The 10882-nt window shown below is 51.2% G+C and overlaps 1 protein-coding gene across 3 annotated transcripts in view; it reads right to left on the bottom strand.

Annotated features, from left to right (window-relative positions):
• The window catches only part of ELP1 (elongator acetyltransferase complex subunit 1), a 54532-nt gene extending 50673 nt beyond the window's left edge, over positions 1-3859 (bottom strand). For all 3 annotated transcript variants that reach the window (XM_014596190.3, XM_006259250.4, XM_019490736.2), the window contains exons 1-2: positions 3749-3859; positions 390-560 (exon numbers count right to left, since the gene is read on the bottom strand). In XM_014596190.3, the coding sequence (XP_014451676.1) occupies positions 390-539 (150 nt within the window). In that variant the 5' untranslated portion in view covers positions 540-560; positions 3749-3859. The remainder of the gene's footprint in view (positions 1-389; positions 561-3748) is intronic.
• Between the last annotated feature and the right edge of the window lie 7023 nt (positions 3860-10882).

Genomic DNA, 10882 nt, shown 5'->3' on the forward strand with positions numbered 1-10882 from the left:
ACAGTTGGGGCTAAACAAAGCCTTTGCAAAGAGCTGTGAGCATGTTCAGCACTGCAAGAGACTAGGAAAGCTCCTTTAGAGGAAGTTAGATCACAAGACACAATATTTCAAACATAACCATACCCTTGGCAACCGGAACAGGGTCTTGTATGTATTGCATTTCTAACAGAAAATTCAACCTCGTGATTTTATAATCAGAAGAGAGAACTTTCCACCCATCCTGATCTAAAAACATGGAACGCACTCTGCTTTCACATGCATTTACTAGGTGGATCCAATCAGCATGCAGCAACCTTAGCTCCAAGAACAGTGGAAAAGAAAGTCCTAGAACATGGCAACAGCTTTACATAAGAGCAGAAGTGCTGAGGAAATTTCAACTGGACACTCACCTGTTGTGTGGCAAGGTCCAGCTCCAGGATCCCATACTCTGAGCCAATGAGCACCGTCTCTCGGTCTCCACAGAGGCAGAAGTGCTGGGGACTCCCAAGAGCCTGAATAGGCCCATACTCTCGCATTCGCAATAACTTCAAGTTTCTCATTGTGATAGCAACAAGCGGGAGCTGGAGAAATACAATGTTCCAAAGCACCCATTACACAGATGCACAGAGGGGACTGCATGACAAGTGGCACCGGGGGACTCTCCCAGACATCCCTAACCAGAGTCTTGCTCGGCCCAAAGAGCAGTTTGTTCATGCCAGGCTGCCAACTGATGGCCTCCCCATGCCCAATGTATTAAGTATAATGGCTCAAATAAGGAACTGGCATTTGGGCTGAGATTACAGATGGAAACCCTTTCTAAGCCACCTGACACCATGCCTCTGTGCCACCAGGGGACTCTCCTGGACATCCCTGACCAGAGTCTTGCCTGACCCAAAATGCGGCTTAGCTGTGCCAGGCTGCCAACCGACAGCACCCCAGCCACTGTACTAAGTATAACGGCTCAAATAAGAAATTGACGTTTGGGTGGGGATTATGGCTGGAAATCTTTCTTGGGCACCCCACCACCCGGTACCAGAGGACTCTCCTGGACATCTCTGACCAGAGTCTCGTTCGGCCCAAAGCAGGTTTTTTTCATGCCAAGTTGCCAATTGACAGCCCCCCGTGCCCACTGTACTAAGTATAATGGCTTGAATAAGGAACTGGCATTTGGGCTGGGATTATGGCTAGAAGTCCTGTTTGGGCCACCACACACCATGTCTCTTTTGTGGCACTGGAGAACTCTTCCAGACATCTCTGACCAGAGTTTTGACTGGCCCAGAGCAGTTTGTTCATGCCAGGCTGCCAACTGATAGCCCCCCATGCCCACTGTACTAAGTATATGGACCCAAATAAGGAACTGGATTTTGGGCTGGGATTATGGCTAGAAATCCTTCTTGGGCCACCCCATACTTCTGTTCCACCGGGGAACTCCCCTGGGCATCCCTGACAAGAGTCTTGCCTGGCCCAAAATGAGGCTTAGCTGGGCCAGCCTGCCAACTGACAGCACCCCAGCCACCAAGTATAGTGGCTCGGATAAGGAACTGGCATTTGGGCTAGGATTATGGCTAAAAATCCTTCTTGGGTCACCCCACACCATGCCTCTGTGGCACTGGAGGACTCTCCTGGACATCTGTGACCAGAGTCTTGCCTGGTCCGAAGCGTGCTTTGGCCTGCCAGCCTCCAATTTACTCCCCATCCCCATGTGCTATTTACAGTGCTACCAATTAGGAGCTGCACTTTGGCTGGCATCATGGGGCAAAACCCTCTTGGAATCATTCCAAAACATGTCCCTACTACCAAGGAGTGGCAAGTAGAAGTGGGGCTGGAAGGGACTCCCAGAGGTCACGTAGTCCAACCCCCTGCCTGAGGCAGGATCACCCCTATCCAAACCATCCCATCTAATCATACATCATAGACAAAGCTACATGCTACAAGTAAAGCGGGAGAACTATGGCAGCCACTGTCCTGTTTTTATGAAACATTATCAATACACGTTCCAGAGATTCCCAGGGAGAGGCTACACCCCTGCTATACAGGAAGACAAAACCCCCCACAGTTCATATGTCAATCTGATCATGGGGTAAAAGTCCTTCCTGACCCCAAATATGGCAATCAGTCTGACCCTGAGTGAAGGGCAAGACCCTCTCTGGCTTTGCTCCTAGCAGAAGAATTGGCCTACCCCAGTTCAAGTCCCCAGCCTTAGCTGTAGCACCACTCAGTGCCCCTGAAGAAGGCTTATGAACACCCTGATACATGTAGGCATAGCTATGACTAAATCATCCCTGACCAGTAGCTGTTCAACCTCTTCTTGACACCTCCAGCGATGGAGAATCCACAACTTCCCTGGGTGTCGATTCCTCCTCTTTGCAAGGGTTGCTGCCCCTCTCCTGGGCTTCTTTCACGTATGACAGCCTAAGTAGCAAGAGCTGGCTAGTAAGAGCCACACAGAAGTTACTATGACTTGATGCTGGAGACCATTGGTAGAGTTCAATGCCAGGAAGCACTGCTGCAGATACCACCTCTGAGAGTCTCCGTTGCTCTGCTGGGGGGTCTCTGCTGTTGCTCCACACTGCTGGAGGGTCTCCGCTGCTCTTCCAACAGTAAAATATTTTCACACGTTTGTGTATTTCAAATCTGGAGGGCTGCAATCCCACGCAAAAAGCCATTTCCTTATTCAAGCCCATATACTTAGTACAGTGGGCATGGAGGGCTGTCAGTTGTCAGCCTGGCACGAACAAGCTGCACTTTAGGCCAGGCAAGACTCTGGTAAGGGGTGTCTGGGAGAATACCAAGTCGTAAAGAGGCACAGTGGGGGGGCCCAAAAAGGATTTCTTGCCATAACCCCAACCCAAAACTCAGCTCCTTATTCGAGCCCATATCTTCAGTATGGTGTCCAGAGGGGCTGTCAGTTGGTAGCCTTGCACAGCCAAACTGCACTTTGGGCTGGGCAAGACTCTGGTCACAGATTACCAGGAGAGCCCCCTGGTGCCATAGAGGTATGCTGTGAGGTGGCTCAAAAAGGATTTCCAACCATAATCCCAGCTCAAAAACCAGTTCTCCTTACTCAGAACCATATACTTAGTACAGTGGCTGTGGGGGTAACTGTCGGTTGGCAGCCTGGCACGGCCAAACCACGCATTGGGCTGGGCAAGCTCTGGTCAGGGATGTCTGGAGTCCCCCAGTGCCACAGTCATAGTATGTGGGCTGGCACAAAAAGAATGTCCATCTCTAATCGCATCCCAAAAACCTGTTCCTTCTTCGAGCACTTACACTCAGTACAGTGGGCATGGGGGCACAAAGAAACCATGGCTTGGGCCAGGCAAGACTCCAGTCAAGAGATGTCTGAGAGTCCCCCAGTGCCACACAGGTATGCTGTGGGGTGGCCCAAGAAGGATTTCCAGCCATAATCCCTGCTCAAAAGTCAACTACTTATTCGGGTCCATAAACCTGGTACAGTAGGAATGGGGTGGAGGGCGCTGTCAGGTGGCAGGACTAGCCAGAGGTGTGCAGAAGAGACCCCGGTGGCACAGAGGCATGGTGTCAGGTGGGCCACGCAACCCCTGCGCCTGCCTTCCCCGCAACGGCCCCATGCCACGACTCTACCACCGCGGGGACACGGGGAAGGCCGGGCGGCAGTCTCCGCGGGGCACGAGCCGGAGATGCAGGGGGGAGCTGAGCGCCGAGCCAGGGGGCAGGCTGCACCACCAGGCCCCACCCCGGACAGCCGAGGGCCCGGTCAGGCCTTGCTCCCGCCGCGCCAGCACCTCACCTCGAAGCTGCCGAACTCGCGCGCACCCGCCAGCCACACGTGTGAACTAAAAAATCCTCAGTCCCGGCGCCGCCATCTTAAACCCATGTGGGCAAAACGAGAGCTGAGCATGCTCCGTAGAGAGCGTGACGCCATCCGCGCCCGGACGGGGTGAGGGCACACGAAGCGCATGCGCACGGCCTGGCTCGCCCTCTACTGCGCAGGCGGGATGCGTGAGGCCCGGGTATCAGCGTGTGCTTGGCTCTCGGCACCGCCCGTCTTTTCCGGCCACCTTCGAGGCCTGGTCTTGGGGCAAGGAAGGGTGTGGTCGCGCGGGGCCTGGTCTCTTGGGGTGGGGACAGGTGTTTGCTGGGTGATTGGTGTCCGAGCATAGGGGGACACGGTGTCTGGTGATACTGCATGATGCAGGCTGTTGCCAGCAGTGGAAGCAGAGATCCCTGCACAGTCACCTGTCTGGGAGCTGGAGGTTTAACCAAAATATCACAAGCACATCACGAGTTAGCAACGAGTGGAGGCTGCTTTTTTTCCCCTCTGTTCCAGTGAGCTCCCTCTGCCCCTTGCTGCAGTGTTATTTCTGTTACGAAGCAGTTCCCCCAGTCCTGTATCACACTCCAAAACTCCCATGAAAAACAACACTAATCTCACAACTTGCACTCTAAAGTCATAAAATGTCAGTGCAACCCAAATCCAGCCCCATATGTGTGTGCCTTATGAAACAGCTTTTTTACTATCACATACTTACTACTTTTCCACAGAAATCATTGGCAGGATGAGCAGTGTTCAGTTTATGAGTGGGTATTTATGGCTTTTATTTTCCCTTGTCATCCAGCATGTGATCCTAGGCCTCATTTTCTGCACAAGGTTCAAACCCTGTTCTGAACTCATGATTATTATTTTCCTTCATGGGTTTTCCTCTGATATTCATCACTATATTGGCCAAGTGCTTCACAAGCTATAACAAATGGACCTCCACCATGCCACAATGAGCTAAGTATGGTATTCATATCAGCTGGAGAACTAAAACGCAGATATTTTAAAGTAAATATTTCCCCATATTTTGGGTGCCAATTTGAGATATTTAGGACCTGATTTTCCCAGATGATGGGAACAGCTATGGGCACTAAAATGGCCCCACAGTATGCCAACCTTTTTATGAGCCACCTAGAAGAAGATTTCCTCAAGAACTGCACCATCAAACCCTTGCTATACTTAAGATACATCGATGACATCTTCATCATTTGGACTGAGAACCGGGAATCTCTGATTGAGTTCCACCAGAAATTCAACAGTCACCATCCCTCCATCCGACTTTCTTTAGAATACTCCAGCACCGACATCTCCTTTTTAGACACAATGATCAGTATCCAGAAGGGTAAAATACAGACCACAGTATTCAAGAAACCCACAGACCAACATACATATCTGCACAGAACCAGCAATCACCCGAAACACACCAAAAAAGCTGTGATATACAGACAAGCCCTCAGATACCACTGCATCTGTACTGAAGAGAACACCCGGGATTGCCACCTCACCAATCTTAAAAAGGCTTTCACCCAGCAAGGACACTCCTCCAGAGAGGTAGATCGCACATTTGAAAGAGCCACCTGGATACCACGTGAAGAACCGCTGCAGTACGGAAGGAAACCCCCCACAAATCGCACACCGCTGGTTATGACCTATCACCCCTCCCTTGAACCTGTATGGAAAATCCTCAAAAAATTTGCAACCCATACTAGACAGAGACCCTATTCTTAAAAAGATTTTCCCAGAGCCACCCATCCTAGCCTTTAGACAAGCACCGAACCTTGCCAACCTCATCACCAGAAGCAAACTTCCTCAAGCCCAGAACACACCAAAAGGATCTAGACTGTGCCAGGACAAGAAATGCAAAACCTGCCAACACATCTCCACCACCCCCACTATTACTACACCCCACAACAGAACCATCAGCATCCCAGGATCTTACAGCTGCACCTCCAAGAATGTAGTATACCACATCCAATGCACCAAATGCCCTGATGGAACATATGTAGGAGAGACCAAACAACAACTGTGCACCAGAATGAATGCACGCCGGAAATCCATCAAAGACAGAAATACCCAATTACCGGTGGGGGCACATTTCTCACAGGAGGGCCACTCTCTCTCCAATCTCTCAGTCCTGATCCTCAAGGGAAACTTACACAACACTTCCCAGAGACGAGCCTATGAGCTCCATTTCATCAACCTCCTGGATACTAGAGATCATGGACTAAACATAGACATTGGATTTTTGATACATTATAATCCGCCTGGCAACTGACTCCCCAGCCCAGCCCAGCCCCTGGCTTCTTTACTTTTCATTCCATCCAGGAAGAGCACAAAACTGCTGAGACTTCCTTAGCCTGACGAAGGGTTTTTGAACCCGAAAGCTTGCTTAATAAATATTCTCCAACTATTTGGGTTGGTCTAATAAAATATATGAAAGTCACCCAAGGAACCTTGTCTCTCTTTGAGAAAGTGGTTCACGGAGGTGATAGAATTTGATATGATTGACACTGAGTGACAGGACCTTTGCCTCAGAGGACTGGCTATTGAAAATGGGGTGATTGAAGGTTATGTACCCTGGAACTTCGCTCTGTGTGTGCGTGTGAGGTTTGTGGTTGGATCTCTTGTTGCGTGCGTACTCTGTGGAGAGTCGGGGAGTCCACGGGGCTGCACGGTGCAGTGCCTTGGTGTCTCTGTGAATTCATACTTGTAATCACTAGGGTTCTGTGTTTGAGGGGGTTTCCAGAGAACCTGGACGTAGGTGTATGTGTTTGTGGTGGTCACTGGGTACATTTGATCTCATGGATTTGTGTGCATTTTGTGACTGTTGGGGAGTGTGTTTGGTTTTCTGAACTTGCGTTCGGTTCTTGGAAAATCTGGGTGCTTCTTGATTCGGCAGCTGGTAACTCACCCTGTGGAGGGATGAGATACAGCTCATTAGAGCCCAATCTCCCGGACTCATTTCCTAGGATCTCCTTGCTTCAGCTTGACTCAGACTAGCTCCCTTTTGACTTTGGTTCAGACTGTTATCAGATTGACTTTGACTTTCTTCACTGTTTACTGATTCAATATTGGTAAAGTATAGATTGTATCTGTATGTTTTCCATACCTTATATAAATATAACTGTTATATTGTTGTCATTCCTTACCTCTGTCTATATTCTTTGAGAGATGGCTGCTGAGCTTTGCAAAGTATTCAACATACTCCAGCTCCTGTCTGTCAATGAACATTTTTGCCAGGACAGTTGATTGGCCCTAGGCTGGTGAAGCAGCTTTGTTTTTCTGATGTTAGGGGTCTGTCCCAGACACTGGTATCCTTGAGAGAAGCAGCTAAGGGTTGTTTGTAGGTTCTCCCACTCTCCGGCTGGGCCCTGCAGCTGCACATTCCTGCTCCCCGCCCCATGCACTGCCCCAGGTAGACCGCCCCCAGTCCAGCCCCAGCTGCCAACTCTGCCCCACTCCCTCCCTCTTGGGGGGGGGGTCTCAATCTGCACCCTATCCCCGCCCCCGACTTACCTGTGGGCAGCTGCAGAAGCTGCTCTCCACCGCTGCCTGGGGAAGTATTCCTGGCCATGTGCACATGTATGCATGCACACAGTGTCCCTGCATCCTGCTCCCTGCAGCCCCAAGTGGACCACTGCAGGCTGGAACTCTGACAGCCTGCAAGAGGAAACCCACCATTTCCCATGTTTTTCCACAGTGAATGTTAAACCTGGATCTCTGCATGATACTATGAATCCAGGACAAATGCTGTCCCAGAATCATCCTATTTTGGGACTGTCCTGCCCAATTAGGGACAGGTGGTCACCCTAGATGGGCCTAAGCCCATGATACCATGACACATTAAATAGGTTTGTCACACATGGGCAGAAAGCAGAGGCTGAAAGCAAGTGTGAAGGACCAGCTTTTTTTTCCCACTTTACCTCTCTCACTTGTAGCCTCCAGCATTTTAGGTCTAGGACATTCTGATTCAGAAAGTATTTCTCTAACTCCTGTACTCAATAACTATTTGTAGCAGGCAAACTGAGTTATGCTAAGGCTTTTGGCCAGTCTAGGCCTTCCCACAACTAGGTAATTAAATTGTAGAGTGCCTTATAAGGCAGTGGGGAAAAAATGAGTTTGGTGACTGGTATAGTGGGTGAACTAGGTACATCAGGCTCCCTAAAAGGAAATGAAACCAAAAACTGAATAGGTTTGGAGTACCTTATCTAAAGAGATGAGGTAAGAAACTTGAGGAATGGACAATTTGAGATGTTACAAAAGCAATGGACAAAGGGACAGCGTTGTGTTCGTGTTGTTACCCTGAGGCGGCTGGGGCAAGCGTGGAATTCTTGTCAACGGCCAGAAGCAAACATCTCATACACCCAGCAGAGGATCTGAGGCTGGTACCACCAAAGGTCACTGCTGTAACGACTGAAGAAACCACTTGTCAGGTTGCATCACAGGGAGGAAACTTGTAATAAAGTTTAGGGATTACTATTAAAGTTCATGTGCTACTAAACTGACGAGGGGCCATGTCAATCTAGGGAGTCTCTGGTGAAAAGAATCCTAGTGGTAACACTACCAATGCCCCTTTCCTCCAAGAATTTGTCCAATCCCTCTTTGAATCTGGCTAAACTGTCAACTTCCACAACATCTGGTGGCAATGAGTGCCTCACTTTAACTGCATGCCATGTAAAAAAGAACTTCCTTTTGTTAATTTAAAACTAGTAAAGCCTACTAGTTTTATTTTGTAACTCCTAGTTCCTGTATTCCTTTCCCAAACAGACCTAATTTCATTCTTTTTCCGCTTATGTCAACCTACAGATCTCCCCTCTAGGCTCCTTGTTTAAATTTATTCTCCGTAGTCCAGATTTGGCTCTGCACTAAAAAAAACAGCTTCCCACAAAAGGTGGGGAGTGTGGGTATGGGAATGTGTGGGTTTGTGGGAGTGTGTGTGGGGCTTGTGGGTGGGTGTGCCCCCCTGCCACAACCCCGCACCCCCTGCACAGCCCCCACCACCAGCAGCAGCAGCTAGCAGAGGGCCCTCTGGGCACTCATGACCATAGCAGGCAGAGCCCCCACATGGTGTCTGGCTCTGGCTGAGTCCCAGGGGCTGCATGTAGTGCCACAGAGCTGGCCTGGCCCACTGGTGCATGCCTTTGAGCTGGACTGGGCTGGCTCCATGCCAGCATGTAGGGCTCACAGTATTGCACATGGGAGCTGCATGTCATTGGGCCAGGCCAGCTCTGTGCCTCCACATGGGGCTTCCAGCACTCCAGCGGGATCGGGGAGCCATATGTGGAGGCACAGAGCCTGCCAGGCCCGATGGCACATGGACCAGGAACTGCGGGGAATCGTGCACCATCAGGCCAGGTGGGCTCCATGCCATCACGTGCAACTACCCAACTCTGGTAGAGTGCTGGAAGCCCCACGTGGAGGCACAGAGCTGGTCCGGCCTGGCTGCATGCGACTTTCACCTGCAGTGCTGCGAGCCCCACATGCTGGCACGGAGCCAGCCCAATCTGTCCCGAAGGCGCACATCAGTGGGTCAGGCTGGCTCTGTTTGCCATGTGCAGCCCCCAGAACTCAAGCCGGAGCCTTGCACCGCTGGAGGACTCTGTCTGCCACAGCCATGAGCACCCCAAAGGCCTGCTGCTGTTGCTGCTGCTGCCAGCGGGGGCTGTACACCCTAGGAATGTGGGGGGAGGCCCACAGCCACCCACAAACCCCACCCCCACCCCCTCATGCAAACAGGAGTTTCCCTCCTCACTTACTAGCTGTCCAGTTGCATGTCACTATGCTCATGGGGCTCCCAGCTGGGGTGCTGGGAGCCTCACAGAGGTGGAAACACAAAGCCCAACTGGTTCAATGGCAGGCGACCTCTGGAAGCCTGCACCTCCCACTGGTTTTCAGAGGGGCAGCTGCAGTCAGTAGTAATGTTTTTTTGGAGGGGCCCCGCAGGCTGGATTCAGCCCATGGCCCATATTTTGGCCACCTCTGCACTTGACACACGATCAGAGCCAGCCCTGCTTTTTTGTGGCAGCTCACAGGTCATTTTTATCGATGCTACTGAACATCTGAGGCACGATGGCTCTCAGCCTACGATGACAGGCTGAGAGCCATGGGGCTCTTTAGCCTGGAAAAGCACAGGCTCAGGGGTGATCTGATGGCCACCTATAAGTTTATCAGGGGTGACCACCAGTATCTGGGGGAACGTTTGTTCACCAGAGCGCCCCAAGGGATGATGACTAGGTCAAACGGTCATAAACTACTACAAGACCGTTTCAGGCTGGACATAAGGAAGAATTTCTTTAGTGTCCAAGCCCCCAAGGTCTGGAACAGCCTGCCACCGGAGGTGGTTCAAGCGCCTTCATTGAACACCTTCAAGAGCAAACTGGATGCTTATCTTGCTGGGATCCTATGACCCCAGCTGACTTCCTGCCCTTTGGGCAGGGGGCTGGGCTCGATGATCTTCCGAGGTCCCTTCCAGCCCTAATGTCTATGAAATCTATGAAACATCAGTTATAGCACCACATAAGGGAGGGCACAGTTGCGGCAGTAATGGGACAAGAAAACCATTGCCACGTTGCTAAGAAGCCTGCCATGTCCAACATAAGCACTGCCTGGCCCATGCTCCGCACCTGCCTATTCTTTCTAAAACCACCCTATGGTGTCAACACTTTAAGTGCAACGGGTTTTCCTGAGGTCAGTGTTGCCAAGCCCTTCCAGCCCTCCACAGGCTAGTGCAGGGCTTGGGGCTAACCCTGGCATGCATTGTTGGTTATCTGGCTACCACCCCGTGTGTTCTGGGCCTGCCCCGTGTGCTTAGCAGCTCCCGAGCTTATCAAGACTGAGATAAGCCCACATTTTCCTTCAGATCCTGCTTTAACCCACGGCTGGCTCACCTTTGGCTTGGGCCCCAGGCCTTCAGTCCGCAACGTGCATGCTATAAGGGCTGGGATCCCTGGGCGGCGCTGGACTGCAGTTTTAGATTTCCTTTGTTGAAGCCAGAGCTCCCACACACCCCAGCTGCAGTTTAGCTCCACAACTCCAGAGCCGCAGGACAGACCAGCACAGCGCCGGCGGGTGCCGGGCTACCCCAGAGCAGTGTCCCTGGGGCAC

Source organism: Alligator mississippiensis, chromosome 3 (genome assembly GCF_030867095.1).
Source record: "Alligator mississippiensis isolate rAllMis1 chromosome 3, rAllMis1, whole genome shotgun sequence".
Classification (NCBI taxonomy): domain Eukaryota; kingdom Metazoa; phylum Chordata; order Crocodylia; family Alligatoridae; genus Alligator; species Alligator mississippiensis.